At 38.0% G+C, this 21,838-nt stretch overlaps 2 protein-coding genes across 2 annotated transcripts; one reads left to right on the top strand and one right to left on the bottom strand.

Annotated features, from left to right (window-relative positions):
• Window positions 1–580: 580 nt before the first annotated feature.
• Window positions 581–7,469, bottom strand: LOC140936791 (ATP-binding cassette sub-family A member 2-like). Its single transcript, XM_073386278.1, has 6 exons — window positions 7,183–7,469; window positions 6,934–7,027; window positions 3,631–3,742; window positions 2,481–2,626; window positions 1,831–1,949; window positions 581–1,041 (listed from the first exon to the last, which is right to left on the bottom strand). Exons 1-6 carry the CDS (start codon window positions 7,246–7,248, stop codon window positions 688–690), a joined length of 891 nt encoding a protein of 296 aa, XP_073242379.1. The 5' UTR covers window positions 7,249–7,469; the 3' UTR covers window positions 581–687.
• Window positions 7,470–7,620: 151 nt separating this feature from the next.
• On the top strand, window positions 7,621–20,626 carry LOC140936516 (general transcription factor IIH subunit 4-like). Its single transcript, XM_073386002.1, has 17 exons — window positions 7,621–7,760; window positions 9,185–9,289; window positions 9,908–10,036; window positions 10,612–10,708; window positions 11,351–11,451; window positions 12,344–12,455; window positions 12,614–12,682; window positions 13,096–13,179; window positions 13,303–13,363; window positions 14,079–14,156; window positions 14,906–14,957; window positions 15,056–15,104; window positions 16,251–16,280; window positions 17,185–17,232; window positions 18,591–18,669; window positions 19,453–19,514; window positions 19,779–20,626. Exons 1-17 carry the CDS (start codon window positions 7,621–7,623, stop codon window positions 19,887–19,889), a joined length of 1,407 nt encoding a protein of 468 aa, XP_073242103.1. The 3' UTR covers window positions 19,890–20,626.
• Window positions 20,627–21,838: the final 1,212 nt, after the last annotated feature.

Genomic DNA, 21,838 nt, shown 5'->3' with positions numbered 1-21,838 from the left:
AATATATAACTAAATTAATGAATATAATACTAGCATCGGCAAGACAATTTAACTAATCACAAAACATTTCTTTACAACATAGAAAATAATCATTAAATAGGATAAAAATAGATAAGGCTGAACATGCAAGTGCAAAAACGAAAAAGAAAAAGTGAGAAGAAATACTGCAAGAATACAAGAGAAAAAAGTAAAGGAAGGGAAAACTACCTACAAGCATTAAGAGAGGTAAGGTGTGAAAACAGCAATACTAGAGGTGTTCTGAATTTCAGAACTAAGGGATGAGGCCATCATTGTAGGATGAGAGTAAGGATCCATCCTAATGAACTGCTGAACTCCATTGAACAGCCACCCTTGGGGTACCGCAAAGTGGCCACTTATAAGAGGTTGGACGCTCAATGATTGACAGGGAATTGTCATAAAATAACGTAATCTTTGGCAGAAATATGACTCTACTTTGAAACCAAATACGCGACAATTAATTGTCACCTTCTATTCCTGAAGGACTGTATTTTCCTTCATCATATTAAAGCCAAACTAACAATGGGAGAATTTCACCAGGATAGCCAAAAGGGTGGCCACAGCCACTTGATGGAGGCAGCTGATAAACAGAGGTTTTTTCACAATATTCTTTTCTATAATATTATTTCAGGACTTTGATTACTGGTCACTTAATATAGGGTGGCCGCTTTATAGGGGTTCAACTGTATTTTCAAATAAATTGTTGTAAACTTGTTGTTGTTTGTTGTTGTTGTTGTTGACCAAAGATAAGACTGAAATGAATGGTTGCAAATGCTCCTGCAGATGTAACAGCATACGAACCGGTTCGATAGTGAGGTTGACTTGTGGAGTTGGAGGCACAGTTGGCGCAGGATTCTGGAGGCGATTCATGACACTGAACATTAACCCCAATAGACCAGGCCCAGATGAAGCAGCATGTGGAGGAATTCCTGGAAGACCTCCCTGGTTTTGACCCGCCAAATGGCTTCCAAAATGTTGCTGGTTCAAAAGGTCTCTTCCATGAGCATTCACAAATTTTATGAGCTGAAAAATAAAAGAAATTTTACCGAATAACCCAAGTCATAAATTATACAAACCACTCATGTTATCCTACACACTTCACAGCTTCATTTAACCCTTATGATCCACACTGATCTCCATACATGTCCCTGATGAATTAGTTGATAGAATTTGAAGCAGTTAATAAGACGTACAAATACCAAAGAGACTACGGGCACTTTCCATTTGTCAGAACTGCCCGGTCAGACCATTCCCGTTGTAATGAATTTCACTTTTAATCAAAACTATCCACTCCGGCAGCCAGATCAGTCAAATCCTAAATAGTATGCACAAAAGAAAATGGTTTTTCAGCAAAAACTCTTGGAAAAAGCTGATTTCATGTGCTAACTGACTGGTCTGACTGGCCTATTCTGACAAATGGAAAACACCCTAAGTGATGTTACAAAGAGAGATTTGATAATCAGTGTGCAAAGAAAGGTGTGTCATATAGCCCAGGGTTAGTGGATTTTGCTACCAGGCTGGTGAATTCTGTTTTTATTTAACGTGTTGGCAAGTGACGTTTTGGGGGGAATATTCAAATTACAGAAGAATTGTAATCAATCCTACTCATCAATTGTTTTTTTTTTTTTTTTTTTTTTGGGGGGGGGGGAGGGGGGGCTAGATAAAATGACAGCCACATGTAAGATACATCTTTCCCCAATGGCAAGCTGTACTAAAACTGACTTTCTATTTTGCACCCTCATAATAATCAAAGCTAGTAGGACTGTTCAAAGGGTTAATAGTACTCCAGTACAGTTCTTTTTTCTTTTTTACCTCCTTTGTGTTGACTGTTGTGTTCAGGAGACCCTCTGATACGGAAGGTGGAATGGACAGGTTATGCATGAGCTGCTGCACTTCATTGGGATCTTTTAATATTTCCTTTATTGTGAAATCTACATTACAAAAATGGACATAAGATAACAAAGTTAATTTCCTTAGAATAATATTATAATCACAACTTATCATGATTTTTCAAATACTTTGGGACAGGATTTGCTCAAAAGGTAAATACTGTAGTTCGATTGTGTGATAAAAAACTGTCCTGAGTGCCCCTAAAAAAATTGACCTACGAGTAATAAGCTGCAACAAATTCTAGCAACAACTACAGTTAACCTGACACTACTAGATACTGACTGCTGCAAAGAACATGATTAAAAAATTTATGGGAAGAGCTACTCACAAAAGAAATAAACATAGAGAAGTCTTGGCCTGGCTGGATTTGTAAAACACCTGATTAAATTTAACTACTGATTCTATGTGAAGAAAATTCTACAAATTTATGGGGAGAAGGAATGTTCAGGTATTATAAGCATAACATTTCTTTAAAGGAATTAATTTAGAATATTTCCTTCTTTAATTTACTCCAGTATTCTGAGCAACTCTGGATACTCATGTGAGTAAAAATTTTACTAAAGAAGACTTACTGTCAACATTTTGTGCATTTGACACAAACTTTTTGAAGTTTTTATCAAAATCTTTATAATCCTCAGGTAGTGTCTGTAGATCCTGAGCAGTAGACAGACCAGGGGATGACAGAATTTCAGCAATATGATCCAGAACAGCACCAATACTAGAGGGGGAAAAGCAATAGTTATTCACTACCTTCAAACATTGGTTATCAAGATTATTTACCCAAGTTTCAGATTAGCAGGACAGCCTGGGAAGGTGAAATGGAGAGAGCTACAACCAGAGCTGTAAATTACTTACCTTGTTTTGGCTTAAATTGCCTGTCCATGACCTTGTGCTCCCCCCTCCTCCCCTTATCAAAGTTGCCTATAAGATCATGCTCAAAACTTGGAGGAACAACTTTGAACGGAGGGCAGGGTGGAAATTAGTATTTTATCTCACAGATGTGTGACCAGCAGCAATTTGAAGTAAGAAAGGCCAGTTTTTCATCAGTGTCTCAACATTTTTGCAGCTCGTTGTAGCACTTGCCTTCGAAAATTGGGAGAAGGCAGATTAAGCCCCTAGATTAAATGCCATATGAGGGCTTAATGTTAATGTTTCTCTTCTCTCCTGCTAGAGGTTTTATGGTACTCCGGTGCTGCTTACAAAACAAGGGTGCAGAGGGTGAGGATGGGTGACTAATGGACTAATAATTTGATTAAAAATGTGTTTCAAGATAAGATAGGATAAGATAACTTTATTTAGACACGGTAAAATCCTTCAGGCTATAACAAAGGAATGGAAAGAAAGAAAAACTAGCAACTAACGATATTATACAATAGAATATAAGAATGAATCTTCTTAAATTGAACTAACACTAATCATAAAAAAGAAAACTTCCAGCTTTACATAAGAAAACATGTAAAAAAAACCACCTTACTCTGGGAAATTGTGGCAACGAGTACTTGAATTAAAATTGAAACCAAGCTACAAAGCAGTGCTGATCAAAAAACGTTTTGAATTAACTCCCTTTTTTAACCTTTAAAAATTAAACCATGGTTAAAAAAATTGAATTCACTTCAATAAAAGCTATATCCACTATATAAAGAGAGGGGGAGGACTTATGAGCTGTAGTTTACTGTATGTAAAATATATATTCTTTAGTTACATTAACTTGAACTTCATTACCTCGCATTTGGGTGGACTGGAAAGCCATGCTCATCTTTATCTTTATTATTGCAGAACTGCTGTAGCAGAGGAATAATTCCTGATGAAGGCAGCGCCCGCACTGGAAATACCTCTGTGACAGTAGAAAACAAGTAGTTAATGATATTGAGCTCATTTATCTGTTCATGTCCATGTTTAAGTTATATTATTTTTCAGGCTTTCTTTTCGCAACTACATAAGTTGTGTCTTTAACTGCCATGATCTACTTTGCATTTGTTTCTTCATTCCACATTTCTATCAATATACCAAAAATTCATATTTTCATTATTTCAGTACCTATATTAATTTGTTACAAGTCAGATTAACATTATTTAACCTAGGCTGATTGCAGGTAGCAAGAGGAGCCCACAGTCCTAATCTCCAGGCTGTTATTATACTTGCGTGGCATGTATGTAACCAGCATTCATTTGGACTTCCACTGGAATCCCATCACTCATAATCTGATCACACACATTTGGACCTTCCATCACTCGCAATCTGATCATGCGTGGTTTTGACTATCTATCATGTGAAACTTATGCAAAGAACAGCAATGGAGCAAAAGCATTTTGACCTTCGATCGTTGTCACCCACACTTCGCAACCTTTGGTTAATTACTAGCTTTCTATTTCCTCTGTCTCCTAGCCTTAATTCATGAATAATGAAGGCTACGAAACAAATGAAATTGAGAATCAACTTAGGTTGACCTTTTAGGCCCCAAGAGTGACCAACATCAATTTTCTCCTAACAACATCAGCAGATCATCAAGAGTAAAGGTTATGAGAATTACTTAACTGATTACCAAGGGTCTGAGAATACTTTGATCTTAAACCAAATTCTTTCAACTATTCTTAAAAGAAATATAAGGAAGTCAGTCTGGATAATTTGTATGTGGATCTTAGGGCTGAAAGGGTTAAAAAATTTTAACCTCAATTTAATTGTGACCTGCATACCGGTATTCATTTATTTATTACTAAATGGCGTTTTTCATGTACTTGCATTTTACATTAATATATATTTTGTAGTTAATTTTTTATCTCAGGTAATTTTTGTTTTTCTTTTGTTTTTGTTATGGTAATATAATAATATTATGCTAATGAAGTTGAAACAAAGGGAAAAGAAAAATTGCCTGAGATAGAAAATTAGCTACAACATAATTTTATTGTATTTTTCGTTTGTTTGTTTGTTTGAATGGAGGGAGGGCCACTTATTTTGAATTTTAAAACCCTTTGAAACCCATTGAAACAAATGAAAACAAAACTTTACATGTAAGTGGTAAAAATAGAACTTGACGTATGTTTAAACAGCTGCACACCTCCTTGCAACGATCAGTACAATAACATCATCTGCCAGGAGGGCATGAGGGCATGAGATAACATTTTTCAATATTACCATTCAAATAATTATGTAACTCTAAATATTATCTTTTGTTTGTTTCAGTTGCCAATAGCATATTTTCCTTTTCAGGATATCAGACATTTTTAATCCTCCACCCCCTCGCATACAGCTGTATGGTTACAACTTAATTGGGATCATACACCTGTACGTGAAGAGGTGGGAAATTTTTTGACAACTCCAAGTCCATCAACAAAAATTATCACATCATTTTTAAAAAATTATGCATTCAGCACACGTACTAATGACTGAAACAAAAAATACTTAAAATGAAACATAAACAAAATAACTAATACCTAAAAATAAAAACTGTTACTAGTTTGATTAAAAATTCCATCTGATGTGCAGCAACCTTGTTAGCTACTGTTACATATAGAGATTGTACTAAAAAAAAAAACAACCGGAAGCAGAAACGAGTCTTGTGTATGACCTAGCTCATCCGGGTTATCAGACTGAGCGCGAGCTGAACAAGTGACTAGAGAGAAAGAAACAGAAAAAAAATGCGAAAGTGAATGTTTTTGGGAATTCAAATTACAGAAGAACTGTGTAATCCTGTTCATCAAAATTTTTTCAGGCTAGTTTTTTGGGACTTAAGTGCATGCAAACTACAGCTTGCCCAACTTTCTCTGCACTCTGCTGGTACTGATTCAGAATCACTGAAAAATAAACTGGAGACTTCTGGATTAAGTTAAACCTGGTTGTCATATGCCAGTCATATCTTCCTGTGGCTTTGTCACTGGTACCATCCTGGCCCCAGTTGTTCCAACGTTGAATAGCACTATCCACCAGATAAATCACTATCCAGTGGATAAGCGTTTGGGAAACTATTGCTCTTTCTAGTGGATAGGGATTTATCCACCAAATAGCATTATCCACCTTTTGAACTGGCGCCTAGATCCTATTCCATCATATGCGAACATACACCAGTACCTTGCTGGCCGAAAGAAACACTGCTTCCATTCGGAACGTCCCAACCAGGAAAACAGGACTAACTTTTCAGAATTTCCGTTTGCCCCGGGAATTTTCCAGTGGGACGAGCCAAAAAAACATTTACCACTTACATCCCAATTTCCAGAAATTTGTCGTAGAAGGTAAACAACCTAAATCTGTGGCCTAAGCAAACGGTGACCAAATTTGGAAGATGTTTGCAATAATACAGTAAAATGATATCATTAGCGCAGGATAGCAACAGAAAAAGGGATGGTAACCAAGAAGCCCTGCATTAGCTCAGCTGTTTTGGTTGAGCTGGAGAAAATAGCGGAAAATAAGAAATAGCCAAACTACTGCTTAGACAGCAAATATCAACTTAATGGATTAATATCACTTACTTCATTAAATGATAAAACAAATATTGTATTTGGCTTTGATGATGATCTGAAGAAATATGCGTATAATGGAGGGCGTCGATATACATTATTCAGCCTCATCTAATAATTAGTGCTAAATATTAATTTTATGCACCTTTTGTTCCAATCTGTCCGATATGAGCAGGTGACTGTATTAACCTGTCCCTTAAGTGGGATTGTACAGTTAACATATGCTGCCTCGTGTTTCTCTTCTTCAAAATAACCGACAGTGTACATTTCTACAATCCAACACCCCCGTCTCGCCCCCCTCCCAACTAAAAAAAAAATTAACTCATCGATGTCGTCCAATCAACTTTTAAGCATGAGCAGTATTAATATTGTTCATAAGAATGGTTATATTTCTCTTTCCTAAACTAAATTTCAGCGCCTTTGTGCTTTTCATACTATTTACAAACCGTTTCCTTAGTCTTTCAAAAGAAGATACCTCTTATTTGAAAACTGCTAGTTTGCACAGTCATTGTCACACTAAATAGATTGTAAGTTGAATTATAAACGCTTCAATGGATCTTTACAGGTAGCTTACCCTCCGGGACAAAATCCGGTTCTCGTCTAAATCGAATGCCCATCAAAATGAGAAATAAAACTAGCGGTTTGAGTACTTCTATCAGGACAGCAAACTGAAAGAAAAAGAATTAAATCATGTTTGCGTGTTCCCTTTGTAGTCAATGTGTGTGAGAAAGACTGGAATTGGCCCACATCAAATGGAAAATGCGCAAGATGGAGCAGATCGATGCACTCTTTTCTATCGGGGACAATACATCGAGACACTTACCGGCGCCCGCTTTTTTAAGGTAAAATTTTTCCACAGCAACAACCTGAGTTGCAGTCCAAATCCCATGGCTTGATCGACCAGAATTCGACGCGATCGTTCAACACGAAACGACGGGCGAGAAGAGTAAAGTCTTACGTAAATAAACAAAGAATATTTTCTCTCGACAGCAGCGAAGCGTAAAACATCGCTTTACGCTCGATACCTCCTAAGAGCCAGTCTGTTGTGCAAGAGCTATGGGCCTGGTGGTGCTTTCCAGCCGACTGAAGTAAACTTGAGACACAACTAAATGAAAGCAATTCTAAAATAAATTCAGGAGCCGGAAAAAGGTGACCTTTGTTGATGGATGATCGGCAGTAAAATGAAAGACTATTATGTCCGGGGAGTCTGGGGGGAGCTTTATATTGAGCGCTAGGTCCAGTGCACTCGGTAACATATCCGATGTCCAATATGGCGGCCGATGGGTCGTCATTTTTTCGCCATTTGCAGTGTCGAGATCTGCATCAATACCTCGGGAGTTTACCTTCTGGGATATTGGATAGGTTATATAATCACCCAGCAATTTGTTTGGCAGTGTTCAGGTAATATATCCCATATTACTGCTTGTCAGTTTTCATAAAAATGCTTTCGCGTACTTCTCGACGCGTGCTCAACATGCACGCAAGTTTAGCTTTTACGTATATAAGGACCCTTAAAAAAGGAAAATATGTTGCTTTTGGATTGGCGTCACTTTCCTTTTTCCTACGGTAGGAAGGAACAGAGAACGTCAATTCGAAGGTGTTTCTGTGGAAATTGTGGATTGTGGACTTGCATAAACATAAAATTGATCAGCATCTTACTATTTCTATTTCCAAAAAAGCACTGCTGAATCAACACAAAGCTAAGTTCACTGAAGTCCAGTCCAAACGTCGAACTTTTCATTTACCAAACCTAATCCCTTCAAATTATATTAAGTACATGAAGAGATCGACGTTTGAATCAAGTAAGTCCAACATATCTAATTTGGGTTGACGGAATTTTGACATGTGGAGCGCTGTCTTTTCAAACATCGGATTTCTCATGGTTTGCACCTAATGCATAAATTACGTTAATTTACTTTCACTAGTAAGCATTGTAAACCGTTGTACGTTGTGAAAATGAATTGAATTGAGTTGGCATCTGAATCACCCATCGAGCTTGTATCATTTGGGTTGACCTAAAGAGGTATTAAGCTTAAAGTTTGAACTGGGTCTAAGGAAATGATCAATATTAGTTAAAGAAATCTTGATTATTAAATAAACTACCTCAGTTGCTTCTGGAGATGCCCCCAGTCTCCTTCACAGCCATACGGGCTGGAGTCACGCAAGCTCACCGGGAAGCTTCCATGACTCGAGCCGAGCAGCTGCGAAGGGGACTAGGGTACCGATAGTGTAAGTGCAAAATCTTTGATTTGAAAATAGTTTTCTATTCTCGTTCAAATAAAAATCATTTCCTTACGAGAGGTTTTGCATGTAGCCTCATTTTGAAAGTGGGGGTTTTTGGAACTCAGATTAAACACAATTTGGGAAGTGTGGTCGAGCATAATTAAGCTGCTATTAGCACTTATAGTACTGTGCAAACAGATTTATGAGGATATCATTAAAGAACTTTAAAAGATTTCTGATCTCTGGCTTGACCTTTGCAGAGGGTGCATTATCACCAGGGTAACCAACCATAGCAAATAAAGATTCACCGATAACATCTTAAAACAAATTTTTAAAAGGCATCTTTGATCATAACATCAGGCGACCTTGCCACTCTCAGAAGACCTCACTGGATTGTTGGTTCGTAAAACAATAATCAAAACAAAGGTGACAGTGAAACCCAGCCTCAAAATAAAAGAGCTGTGACCCATAGGGTCTAATTAAATTAGAGGTTCTGAGGAGCTGCAAGGCTACTGATAACATCAAGTGAGCTCGGCCATAATAAGTGTAATAATAATCATCTCTTGTGTAAAGTGAAACAGTTATTTTGTGATCTTTTCAAGGGAATTACCAGAGCTTGCTAAACAGTTTGTGATGAGGACGTTGTTTGCAGATCAGCCAGTGCCTGAAACTTTGGTTGCTGCATGGGTGAAAAGTGATCACCAGAAGTAAGATATTCATGCTAATGGGCAATAATTTCTGTTCAATTTGTTTGTAGTGAAACCCCTCCTTTGACCTTACCATCGTGTTGGTTTTGTTGAAGGTAAAATCCACTCTCTTGTTAAATGGGTATTCAGCAATCTTTGATTCAGACTTTCCTTAGCTTTCTAGCTCAAAGGATATTTTGCAGGTTTAAGCTGGGAATAGATGTTACCAGATGCTACTTTTATGCTCATGTCATAACAATTATACTTATTTTGATGGTGACTTCCTTTGTGAATTCTCGAAATATTATTCTTGATGACTTTGAGTGGGCACTATATTAATAATATGAACAGCAAAATGTACCTCCGTCCATCTCTTGCTTGTACTGATGATCCTAGATAAAGCTAGAAATAATAATAATAATTTACTAACCTAGGTTGATTCCTTTGTTTCCTAGTCGTAATTTATGAATAATTAGGGCTACGAGACTAAGGAAAATGAGATTAAACCTAGGTTAAAAAATTTTAACCAGAATTTAATTTTGACCTGTCATATATGTATTTGTACATATAGAGTGGAGTGTACTTACATTGTAGTACAAGCAGTTCTTTCTCAAACAATGCATGTGTACTTAATTGCAGGCATTATATAGGATCTGTAAATCGACTAAAAGCTCTTAGAATATGGAGAGAATCAAGTGGTGGGACTACAAACAGACTTGAGATGAATGCAATTTTCCGTAGCAACCTCAAGATTGCACTTTGTGGAGGGTAGGTTAAGAACGCTAAACTTTTGTGTGAAAAAAATTACCATCAAGGCTGTGCTCAGAGAAAAGCGATCTTCATGCTCTGAACCTGTGAAATCCAGGGTGCCCAGCAAATGATTAAATCCGAGGAAATTATAGGATTTTGATAGAAATATTCTACAAAAAACCTAACATTTCCTATTCACTCAAGAGCAAATAAAGAGTAAGGCACCAGCAGCCACCTAGGCCTGCTAGAGCGAAGCCCTGACCATATAAACTGACTCAGGATATTGACGCATGGTACTTGTTATTTAGTAATTTAGGAGCACTAAAGCATTTAGGAGTATATTCGAACATTGTGCTTTTATATCAGTTATTCCTTCGCCGATAAAGAGTAAAGTGTGTCTCAAACGAAGATTAAATGAGAAGGATCAAACAAGAGCATGTGGAATTAATAAAACAGAGGGAAGTGCACATGCACGTGCAAGATACTGCTAACTGAAAGGTGACACCAACAGAGTGGCGCTTATTAAATTTTTATAGATTCTTAAATTAAGAACAAACTGGCATGGTGTTGTTTTTTTTTTCATTTGATTTTAGAGGAAATCCATGGATAGGCTCAGGTGATCAGCCAGAACGGGACAAGCACGCGCGAGACATTCCATTCCTTGATAAATACAGCATGGAAAGATGGGAGGTACAATTTTTACTTTTATTTTGACAACTGCAAGACAATACAACTATATAGTTTTATCCACCTTCTGAACAACTGAGACCAGATAACAGACCAATAACTACCCAGTGGATTTATAGCATAATTGGATTTTGAAATACTTATCCACTAGATAGCGATTTATCTGGTGTTTAGCACTATCTAATTTTTAAGCAACCGGAGCCTGGCCCAGTGCAATGGACCTGTGGCTTGTGTAGTCTACAGATTGTTTGACCAGTCATTGATCTTGACAGAACTGTATGATTATAAGCTTATTGTCTGATGAATGAAAAACCTGGGACCCTTATTTTTAACTTCATCTTTTTCGAGCCTCCACATTCATTTTGATTCTTTGTTCAGTGTGTAGCTAGTCGAGAAAAAAAATTGTACTGTAACATTTTTATCTGTTAAGTTGCCAAATTGCAGCGGCTGTGAGTTAAAGCTCTTACATACAGAAATTTCTTCACTGATTTGCATCTCATGCATACCGAGAAACCACCCAATTTTACAGTAGCCTCTTTTATTCTCTTTATCCCTCTGGAATATTGAGCAAATTGAGTCCACCGTGTTTATTGTTCATTTTATCAGTTGTATCACTTTAATGAGTGCACTTTTTTCCTTCTTGAGGCTGTTCTTCATTTCATGACTGGTTGTACAGCGACAGAGGAGAGTGCTGTAGTCAGTCAGGATGTGGTCAGAGTCTTGGTTTTATCAGGTCTCATGAAGTGGTAAGTGCATACGGCTGGATTTTTTTAGTTGCTTCTCAGCTAGACCCTTCACAGTCCCATATTTTTCCTTAAGATCATAGGGATCCAGCACCTACACTTACAAGCAAGGCCCTCTTAGGGGGGGTTACGTATGTCCTTAGTCTGAATTTCAAATAGACTGCGAGCAGTCCCTCAGGATGGTCACACGAGCGAGAAAACCGAGCAAAGTAAAAAACAAGAAGCCGAGGGGAAGCTGGGGAGGAGGCGCCTCTCTCCAGTTTCCCTCTTGGCCATTTCCCTCTCTCCAGTCCTGCCAAGCTTAGACTCAACTGACTGAAAAGAGACTGCTCACAGTCTAAATTTCAAACACCTGTTGCTTCGTGTATTGTGAAGGAAGCCATGTAGCTGTCAGTGTTTATTATTGTATTTGTGCTTTTCTCTGTCCCTGTTGCCGTTTCAACCCATCTTTGTGTCATTTGTCGCCATTTCTGCTGTGATGTGTCACCTGTTGGAATTTACCCTAACAGGGCCTTACAGCAGCCATCTTGGTTTCAAAAGCATCAAGTCTAATGTGAGGATGAGTATCAAATCTAATTTATTAGAGGTTGGGGACAAATTGGAGGGAGGCAAAAAAAATTCTAGCCTCCCGCTCCACTCACAACTGTTAACCCTGGGGCTCCACTCTCTCAGTACATTCGAAACCAACATGGCTGCCCATAACGGTAAAGTGCTTAATGTGGGAAATCTTACAGAAAAATAGTGGGCTGTGAAAAGTCTATGTGCAAGCTCAACTAAATGTATTCTTTGAAATCTCAAACACTTTTGCTTACTTACCAAATGACCTTATATTCAACTAAAACACAATCAGCGGTAGCTTACAATGTATTTCTTGCTGTAAATTGTTTTTCTTCAGTGAAACACCTGGAAGTAGGCCTGTCATAAGTCCAGCAGGATTTCAGTTCCTGTTGATGGACACTGCCTCTCAAGTTTGGTATTTCATACTTCAATACCTTGAGACAGTTGAGGTACAAATGTGGTTGTCGTTAGTTGAAACTGCGCTAGTTTCATTTTTGGTTCCTTTTTAAGAGAAAAAATTGTCAAGTGTTAATTCATCTTTAACACCATTATCAAGGACATAGGACTTAGATCTCTAATTCAACCCTGCCTTTTTACCAATTTTCAGGGCCGCGGCATGGATCTTGTGGAGTGTCTTTCATTTTTGTTCCAGATCAGCTTTGCTACCCTAGGAAAGGTATTATTATAAAATAAACATAACACTAATTTTGTTTAATTACAAAAAGGGTACTTGTAAAAAAAAATTATTGTGTCTTATTACACTGCTAAGAAAAAAGATTGCATGCATATGTCATGGCTTTTTTGTTGTGTGACTGTACTGTTGACTCTCATTAGATATCTAGGTTTGCTTAAAAAACACATACTGAGATAATTTATATTTTACATGATTGTATTGACTGCAAGCAGACACAGTAAAATGTTCCAAAATGCAAAAATTGGGCATATCCATGAAAAAATGTTGTTAGCATGGTTGAAGTTCATCCTGGCATCATTAGTTTTATTTTTCACATTTATAACTGTTTTATTTACAAAATTTGCTTATGCAATTATGTACATCTAAGTGAAAGCTTGGTTTTATTTGTCATAAAGGAATATTCCACAGATGGAATGAGCGAGTCTCAATCCAAGTTTCTTCAGCATCTTAGAGAGTTTGGTCTGGTGTTTCAAAGAAAGGTAATTCATGCTCTCTGTTGTAAGTGTAGCAATTGCTTGCCTGTACTCTCATCAAAAGCACATGAATTAATCATGGATCTGTATAAATAAGATTAACTAATTTACAAAAATATTGTCTTTTAGCGAAAATCCAAACGGTACTACCCTACAAGACTAGCCATCAACCTGGCATCTGCTGGAATAGGTAAAACTTTACCTTGAAATTCATAGAGTGGCCACCATCCGGTATATAGCTTTATTAGACAACCAGCTGGGGGAGAAAAATTTTGATCAATTAATAAAGTGTAGCTCTTGTTCTTCAAGTCCAAAATTTATAGCATTGTGCATTTTGTAAGAATGTGTTAATTTGTTCTTTTGCAGTAGGTATAAACACATTGCATGCTTACATGTCCATTTGTTCGATTTTTTTGTCATTTGCCACAATAATATTATTATAGTTACATCATATGTTCAAAGAAAAGTGCCAAAGGGTTCTTTAAAACCAACCATGCAGGCATATGAAAGTGAAGCCTTCTAGCTACTTTAACTTGATGGTAATATTTATGAAACAGTGACAGTAATATTCATTTATTGGTTAGTCGGTGATCTTTTAACAAAGTCGGTATGGTGGTATAATTTCCAATGATATTTTTCCTTCTGAATGAAAAGAGACTGGCTGACGTTGTGATAGAAAATGGAACATCATTTTATTTCCTTGTCTCCTCAATTTAATAGGGAACAGTAAACTGCTTTATTTCGTGTAGTACATGTGCTAGATAATTAACAGCCAATCTATGATTAAGTTTTACTGCTGTTTGCTATGCTAAAAAATCTCAAGAGTTTTTCCTTTTCTTTGTTTTTAGTATGTAGTCTATAGTTTGATTCTTTTGCTGATTTAATGTAATCTGACTGTGTTTTAGGAAGCACAGCTGTCACCAACACAGATGAAAAGGGGTTCATTGTTGTGGAGACGAACTATCGTGTTTATGCTTATACAGGTATGTAGAGGCTTAATGACATCTGCCAGGGGTAGGACACTGATAGAAGGAGAATTTTCATTGATATGCTGCACCTCTATGGCACACGCGGGGAATACTAAGATATGGGCGAAAATAATTTCCGCGTATGCGAAGAAGTGCAGCATAACTGGGTTTTCATCGCTGAGGGGAGGAGGGAGGGCAAAGACGCAAGTATATATGCACTCTCAGGGCTTGAATGCATAGAAAAGCGATCTGACCAGTGATCCTGATGTTGGCAAAGCATTTGAATACCACGCTCAATACCCAGGGGTAATGCAAGGGTCCCAGGAGGGAAAACGTGCTAAATTATGGGGCCTGCGTGCCCATTTCAGAACAAACATATCAATGAAAATAGTTGTAAAGTCTATTTTGTTAGCACAAACTGCACATTCTATGCTAAAAAAAATACCATCTTAATTAAAGCAGATAATATGTACCTATCTTGAGATAAAGACGAGTAAATTGCCAGCAGGAAATGGAGTTATGATTGGTAATAAGTTGCTTATCAATAACAGCCAAATTTCAGGACAAAAGCTGTAAAAGTCTAAAGACCATTAATTAATTAATTAATTAATTTTGTTGAATTTGTGTTAACACCTCTGAACATTGGATAGCATCCAAAACCTAGCTTTTATGGAAATTTGATTGATTTCATTTTTGTTGTACTTGACCAATAATTCTTTTTCACCCTATGTGTGTATACTTACATGTACATGTATTCTACTTAGGGTCCACCCTCCAGGTTGCCCTTGTGGGATTATTTGCAGAAATAATTTGTAGGTATGGATGTGATTATGTGTGTTCAAAAAATGCAATATTCTTGCTGTAAATATACTGAAATTTCTCATCTTAGATGTATTGTCTTTGGTCTTTTGTAGGTTTCCCAATTTCTGTGTGGGCATGCTGACAAGGGATAGTGTTCAACAGGTATTTTACTTGAATTTGATCAATCTTGTAGGTTCTGATGGTAATTTTTACAATAATTGTGAAAATTACCATCAGAACCTACAAGATTATTGATGTAATAAATGATATTTAATCCTGGTTTTCACATAACAACTATCCAGATCATCTCAATCTCCTCATTTTTATTTTTGGTGGGGATGGCAGGGTTGTCACTAAGTTTCCAAGTTGCCGCGTAAATACAACAAGTAGTCGAGGAATCAAACGGCTCGGGATTTCTTTTGGTTCTATTTTTGGTCTATTTTCCAATAAAAGTAGCCAGGGGCTACTCTCTTAGTAGCCGGGGAAAATCCCCGGCCCCCGGCTCTTAATGACCACCCTGGGAAGGGGGAGGAGTGTTGGGCAATAGTGTCCCATGATCAGCCGAAACAATGGAAACCAGCCTATATGCAGACTGATCCACTACTATCCGAGCAATATTGACCTGATCACTTTACAGATCACCCATCATTGCATTGAAGGTGTTTTCATATGATCATCTGGAGATGACTTGGGCAATCAAGGAGATCTAGATGATTTTATAGAAAAAATCAGCCCAAAAATGACAGCTGTCTGGGCATAAAATAAACAGTTTAAAAAGTCACCCACCTTGTCCCCAAGGAATCTCAACCACCGCACTTTGGACGTGGAGAAACATCTGGGTTCCAGTAATCATAAATGAACCCAATGAGCCTTACCCTTGGTACTAGAGACTTTTCTAATGTAGTTTCCGGTTTCTGTCAAGTCTTCATAGTCTGAAGATGTGTCTCGGCCAACACTGAAAATTCCTGCCTCACACAAGAAAAACCTTTGGTACCCAGTGTAACTGAGCCTTAGTGATAATAAAAAAAATTATCGTGCCTATCCATAATGACAAGTGTCTCTTGGTCAGTTGGTCAGGAGTGTAGCTTAATTTCTCAACATGCTATTTCTGTGTGATCTGTTAGTCGGTCAGTCTTCAACTTGCCGTGTGAAACGTACATTGTGAAACTTCCTTCAGTCGTTTTCAGTAAAGAATGGTTCAGCTCTCTTACTTCTAGTTTTGTTTTGTTTCTAGGGATTATACCTGGCTTATTACTCGAAAAATTAAACATGTGTCAAACTGAATCTCCTTTATTCTATGTTTTGCAGGCATTAGCAAGTGGCATATCTGCTGAACAGGTAACTTGAATCAAACTTTCTTCTTTGTAAAGATAATAAAACAATAATGTAAAATTAAATGAACTATTTAGTGTTAGTTTGCACACAACATGGTTCTTCATCTACCATTCCAATTCAGATTGGACTTTGGGAATGTTGATTTTGAGGAGAGAAGAAAACGGAGGACCAGGAGAAAACCTGTCGGAGTATAGAAAACAACCAACATCACACTCAATGGCATCGCCTTCAGGATTTGAGTCTTAGCCACAATGGTGGGAGGCAATTGCTCTCTCTCTCCACTGTACCACACCACCCTTGCTACCCATGTTCCCACCCATAATGTGCACTTCAAGGGCGAAGTTGTTTGAAGCCTGCCTAGTTCTAATCCTGGGTTAACTGTGAGTGGCCGTGGTAACCCTGAATTTTGAGAGAGTGTTATTTGGAAGACTAAGCGGCTGTGAAAGAAACACCTGTTTTTCAGTTGTTGGTCATGACATTGTCAGTGTGTTACCCGTTTAAACCCAAGTTCAACCTACATAGTGTCCTTACTGTTCTCCTTACATTTGCCATGGTCCTAATGGGGAGAATTTGTGTAATAATCAAAACCTTTTTCACCTTTTGATTATTTCCTATTTCTCGCAACGTTTATGCTACGATTAAACAGCTTTATCACAAGGAGAATCAAAATTTTGGTCCCTCTTAAAGGCTATTGGGTTGGGAATCTTAGCAGGATAAATGCCTCACATTAAACTGTAAACTCTCTCTCTCAAAGTTCACCCACAGGGAAGTCAATACAGTTATACATGCACGCCTGCACACCTATTGAGTCACGTTTCCAATATCCGCTAGGATGATTTGGCATGGAACCTGGAGACGTCTTTTTTTAACGTTATTTAGCGAACGTAAAAATGTGTTTGTATGGCAGATTCTTCATTTCTTGAGAACTAGAGCACACCCAGAGATGCTTAAAAAGGTAGGTCAAAACATTTCTTTTGTTCCTTCAATTTCCCACCCATTTTCCTAAGTTATTTTGCTCTAAAATCCGACATTCGATCTCGAAATGCAATTTCGTAAATTAAAGACGTCACGATAACGGGAGAGCGTTAAATCGGAGTAGTATTAATACATTTAATATTACTGGTGTTTAAATGAAAGAAGATCATCGCAGTTATAGACGCAACTTTTGCATACTCATACTCTACTGGTGTTTGTTATAATGCGGGGTTGGGCCGTATCCAGTGAGAAATGATCCGCGTCGACGGTTCCTTATAATTACACCTTCTGTCGTGCGCAAGCATATGCCTATTTCTCCTAAAACAAGAAATTCCCTGTGTCACCTAGGTCGTTTGCGATGATAATAATTATTCCCTTACAATCTTTTTAAGAGTTTCTTAAGGGAACTATGGCCCCGTCCGCACGTTTCTGTTTTTGTCTGAAAATGGAAATTTTTTCTCCGTTTTCAAAAAAAAATGGGCGTCCGTCCACACATTGTGGTTTTTTTTTATCGTTTTTGCCCGTCCACACGGAAAGTAACGTAGTAGAGTGTTTTCACTCTCGTGGCTAGCATCTCTGCAAATTTATTACAACAAAAGGAAGCATTTAAATTTTATATGTGAAAAGAGTTAAACTCTCACAGGACTGCTTTGGAACACAACATGGCCACCTTCTCATACTTTTGGAACACAAATACCGTAAAATTTCGAAAATAAGCCCCTCCGTGTGTAGGCCCCTCCAAATATAAGCCCCCCCCAAAGTCGTAACGCAAAAAAAACCCTCCGAATATAAGCCCCCTGCGGGGCTTGTATTTAGAATTTGCCCTCAAAAACAAAGTAAAGCAAGGCAAAAATGGTAAATTTCTTTCCCACTACAAGCTAGCCCAATCGATTTAGAAGCGCGACTTTCCCTCCGTACATAAGCCCCTCCGAATTAAAATAAGCCCCTCAAAAAGGGCCTTTGAAAAATATAAGCCCCGGGGCTTACTTTCGGAATTTTACGGTATGTCCGTCGAGAAGTCATGTGAAAACACTCAATAGTGACTGAACCATGAGTACCATCTTGGATGGGGGCATGCGCTTTTACTGATGTCCAACACCGTGACATAATCGTTTTTAAAAACCTCCGTTTTCATCCATCCACACAAGAACAGCAAAACGGCGTTTTCAAAAATCCCCTCTCGATAGAGTTTTTGAAAAGGCGCGTTTCCGGTGACAGTTTTCTCCGGATACCTGTGGACGGTACGCCAAACCGGAAAAAAAAAATATCCGGTTTCAAACAAAAAAGGATACGTGTGGACGGAGCCTATTGTTTTTACTCTTTCGTGTTCTCTCCCAGACTCCCATCATACCACCAACAATAAGCGACCAAATCCGACTGTGGGAACTGGAGAGGAGCAGAATGACGTTCACTGAAGGTTTGCTGTGCGCCCTTTGTTTTTTATACCTTGACTTTGCAATAAACTGGTTATGGAAAACTAGACGTTTCTATGTTCTATTAAACATGAAATTGTCGGGTATATTTTGTCAAATATTACTCCCCAGACGAAACTGAAAACATAAAATTTGTTCCCAACATTAAGATATGAAATCCAAAGTCGCAAAAATTTCTCCACGCGAAACACAGAAACTGGGCGGTCAGTGCAAGCTTAATCGAGGACAGGACGGAGATTAGGGACTAGTGATTGCTAGTCCATTGCTGTAACCGTTCGGTAACGCTGCCTCCTAGAAAAGCAAAAAAAGATGGGGAGAACCAATCACACGTGCAACATGCGAAGGAAAAAACGCGTGCGAATTGGCCACGACGGGTACAGCTTCTGATTGGTTGATAATAGGGCACGAAGTTTTTTAGCCAATCAGAAACCGTGGCTATGCAAGCAAAGCAAACAACAGTTCCATTCAGCGGAAAACGGTGGCGAAAGCCTGAAAGTGGTATCAAAGTTGACTTTAAGTGGAAATGGAGCACGAATTTCCGTTTGGTACATTTCCGACCAGGAAAAACAAGACTACCTTTTCAGATGTTCCTTTGCTACCGGTAATTTTCCGCTAAAACAACCGGAAAAGTCGAGTTCCATTTATTTTCCAACTGGATTTTCCGGAAACTTTTTTAAAATGGTAAACAACTTTTGTTTAGTGCCTGTACCATTCTAACCTGACATTTAGCTAAAGCTGTGCTATTCTGACACTGATTTTCTCCGTAGGTGTGCTGTACAACCAATTTTTATCACAAGCTGATTTTGAAACCCTGCGGAAGTATGCCGAGGTAACGCTCCTTGTTCTTGTAACCACCTGACCCCACAGGCTACCCAATATACATGCCCAGCTCTCGGTAGTAATCCTTTCCATGGTCGTTTAGGTCCTTTGTGTATTCTTTCACTTGCCACCGGGATAACCAACTATAGGATAATTTCACAGGATAATCTCACTTGCTGACTCTTTTTTTTTTTTAAGGACAGTGTAAGATTTCTTCGTCAGAATCAAACTCACAAGCACTTATATACTTTTGTATTTCCATTTCATTTGTTAGGATCTTGGCGTCCTTATGTGGGCCAACTCATCAAAAAGAGTTATTGTGGTCAGTCGCTCTGGTCATGATGATGTTAAACGGTTCTGGAAAAGACAAAAGCAAAACACATGACATCCCCGTGGCTAACAAATAACTCATGTCAAGGAGCCATGCTATGATGTCTCGTGACCTATCACGTGACGTAACGTGTCACCCATGCGCAAAAGGAAAGTTTTGCGATGTCAAAAATGGACTTCATCGCATGCATCGCTGGAGGTATTGATTGAAAATACTGTTTTTTACAGGTCAGCATGATGACTGGTAAATGTCACGTGTATTAATTGTCACGCACGCGCAAAGGAGAAATTTTACGCTGACAAAAATGGAACTCGACACGTGAAAAGGCCTAAGTAACGAACGTGCTGGTTCTTGCATTTTGTGGCTTTTTGTTATGATAATGGACAGTTCTGATTCACTGAGACTTGGCGAAAAGAGATGAACATTGTGTTGATTAGAAATTTCCGTTTAAGTAATGCGGGTTAAAGAGAACCTCAACAACGTAGACGATGGCCGTAAAAGCCTCTCCAACAAGGCTTTTCAAACATTTCCACCGAAAAGTTATATTTTAAAACAATAAGACAACGACGTTCTTTCGAACTCTACTTTCATTGATTTTGTATTATTGAAATTGCAGTTCCACACTGACGCCGAATTTTTGACAATATTTTTATGTCGAAATCAGTGTACCAAAACAAAGATCAGAACTGGTATTTAATCACTTAAAATCAGTTTTGCTAAAATAATATTTGGGTAATCCATAATTAGCGTGTAAGCACGTACACGTGAATAAAAAAACACACAACCTCTGATTTTGCGTTTTTTAATCTTTCAAATGCGTACGTAGCACTCTATTTCTTTGAGTCGAGTTGCTTTATGCAGTCGTCTTTGTGCGACTCATTTTGGGAAAACTTTTTTTCTTTTCTTTGTTTTCTGATATTTGATTAAAGGTTAAAACGTTCTCAAAGATTACAATGCCATTTTTTCTGTCGTTTTTGGGAGTCTTGAGGAAATTTGGAGTAATAAGGAATATGTGAAAGCACTTTGATGCATATTTACTATGTGTTGTTTTACAGTTTGAATCAAAAAGCATCATGACCAGCTTTCTTATTTACACTGCCTATGTGATGAAATTCCTTACATTGATGTCGCACCATTAGGTACTTCAAAGAATTGACGTCAATAATCATCGTTGTTACAGGATAAGTAGATCGCGGGAAAAAAAAGGATTAAACCTGCCATCCCTAATTGATATGGCTCATTCTTGAGGCCCTCTCGGGTCGTCGTCAATTTTTAAGATCCTTGTTAAGTCAGGCCTTCCGTGACAATTAAAAGTGGAGACGAAAAAATCTTAAGTCCTTGAAATCAGCTAAGGGTGGAGCCGGGCCTTCAAAGCCGATATGTGCATATTTGTGCTAAGAAATTAGTCAGAAAAGCAAAGTCTCTTTTCCCGTTAGTGGCAGCAGAGAACTCCTATGGTTTCTAAAAGAGAAAAAAAAAAGATCTTTTCAATTGCATATGTTATTGTTTACGATTTTGCCGAGTGGTTCCCGATTCTCGGTGGTACTTGCTTCTGTTACTGATTGCAAATTTGGATATTTGCCAATTCTTCTGTAGGTATATTCGGTGTATATACCCTGCATATATATTGTGACCCAAGAAAAAATAATAATTTTATAGTTCTCCCCTTGAAAATCGTTGAAGCGAATGAAAGAAATGCCTGCACGTCTTTAAAACGAAACTATCCGAGCGTCGCGTTAGATGAAATCTTCTTGTGCCACTTGATGTGGATTATCTTTTGTACCTGAAATAACCTGTTATTTTCTGTATACGGTATAAGGCGCTTGTTCCAGTTTTGATTATGTTAAAAGCATGTTAAAGGGCATTTGGGAGAATTTTGACTCTTTCTGGCTACTTTGTTTTGGTGATGTTGTTGTTTTAAACTCGCGCACGTTCCGGCTTTAAGCTCTCTTTCTTTGGTATAGTAAAGGAGCTAATTTTAGTGAATTCTCCAACAACCTTGT

This window comes from Porites lutea, chromosome 5, assembly GCF_958299795.1.
Source record: "Porites lutea chromosome 5, jaPorLute2.1, whole genome shotgun sequence".
Taxonomy (NCBI): domain Eukaryota; kingdom Metazoa; phylum Cnidaria; class Anthozoa; order Scleractinia; family Poritidae; genus Porites; species Porites lutea.
The sequence above is the reverse complement of the archived record's forward strand: the minus strand, read 5'-3'. Positions and strand labels throughout refer to the sequence as shown.

What these genes read in the sequence shown, in the direction of transcription:
- LOC140936791 (XM_073386278.1), bottom strand. Translation starts at nt 7,248, where the DNA reads ATGGGATTTGGACTGCAACTCAGGTTGTTGCTGTGGAAAAATTTTACC. An exon ending in CCTTAAAAAAGCGGGCGCCG is followed by an intron (nt 7,028 to 7,182) that starts GTAAGTGTCTCG and finishes TTTTTCTTTCAG; the next exon opens with TTTGCTGTCCTGATAGAAGT. An exon ending in CCAGTCCACCCAAATGCGAG is followed by an intron (nt 2,627 to 3,630) that starts GTAATGAAGTTC and finishes TTCCCCCTCTAG; the next exon opens with TATTGGTGCTGTTCTGGATC.
- LOC140936516 (XM_073386002.1), top strand. Translation starts at nt 7,621, where the DNA reads ATGTCCAATATGGCGGCCGATGGGTCGTCATTTTTTCGCCATTTGCAG. An exon ending in CAAGGGATAGTGTTCAACAG is followed by an intron (nt 15,105 to 16,250) that starts GTATTTTACTTG and finishes TATGTTTTGCAG; the next exon opens with GCATTAGCAAGTGGCATATC. An exon ending in ACCCAGAGATGCTTAAAAAG is followed by an intron (nt 17,233 to 18,590) that starts GTAGGTCAAAAC and finishes GTTCTCTCCCAG; the next exon opens with ACTCCCATCATACCACCAAC.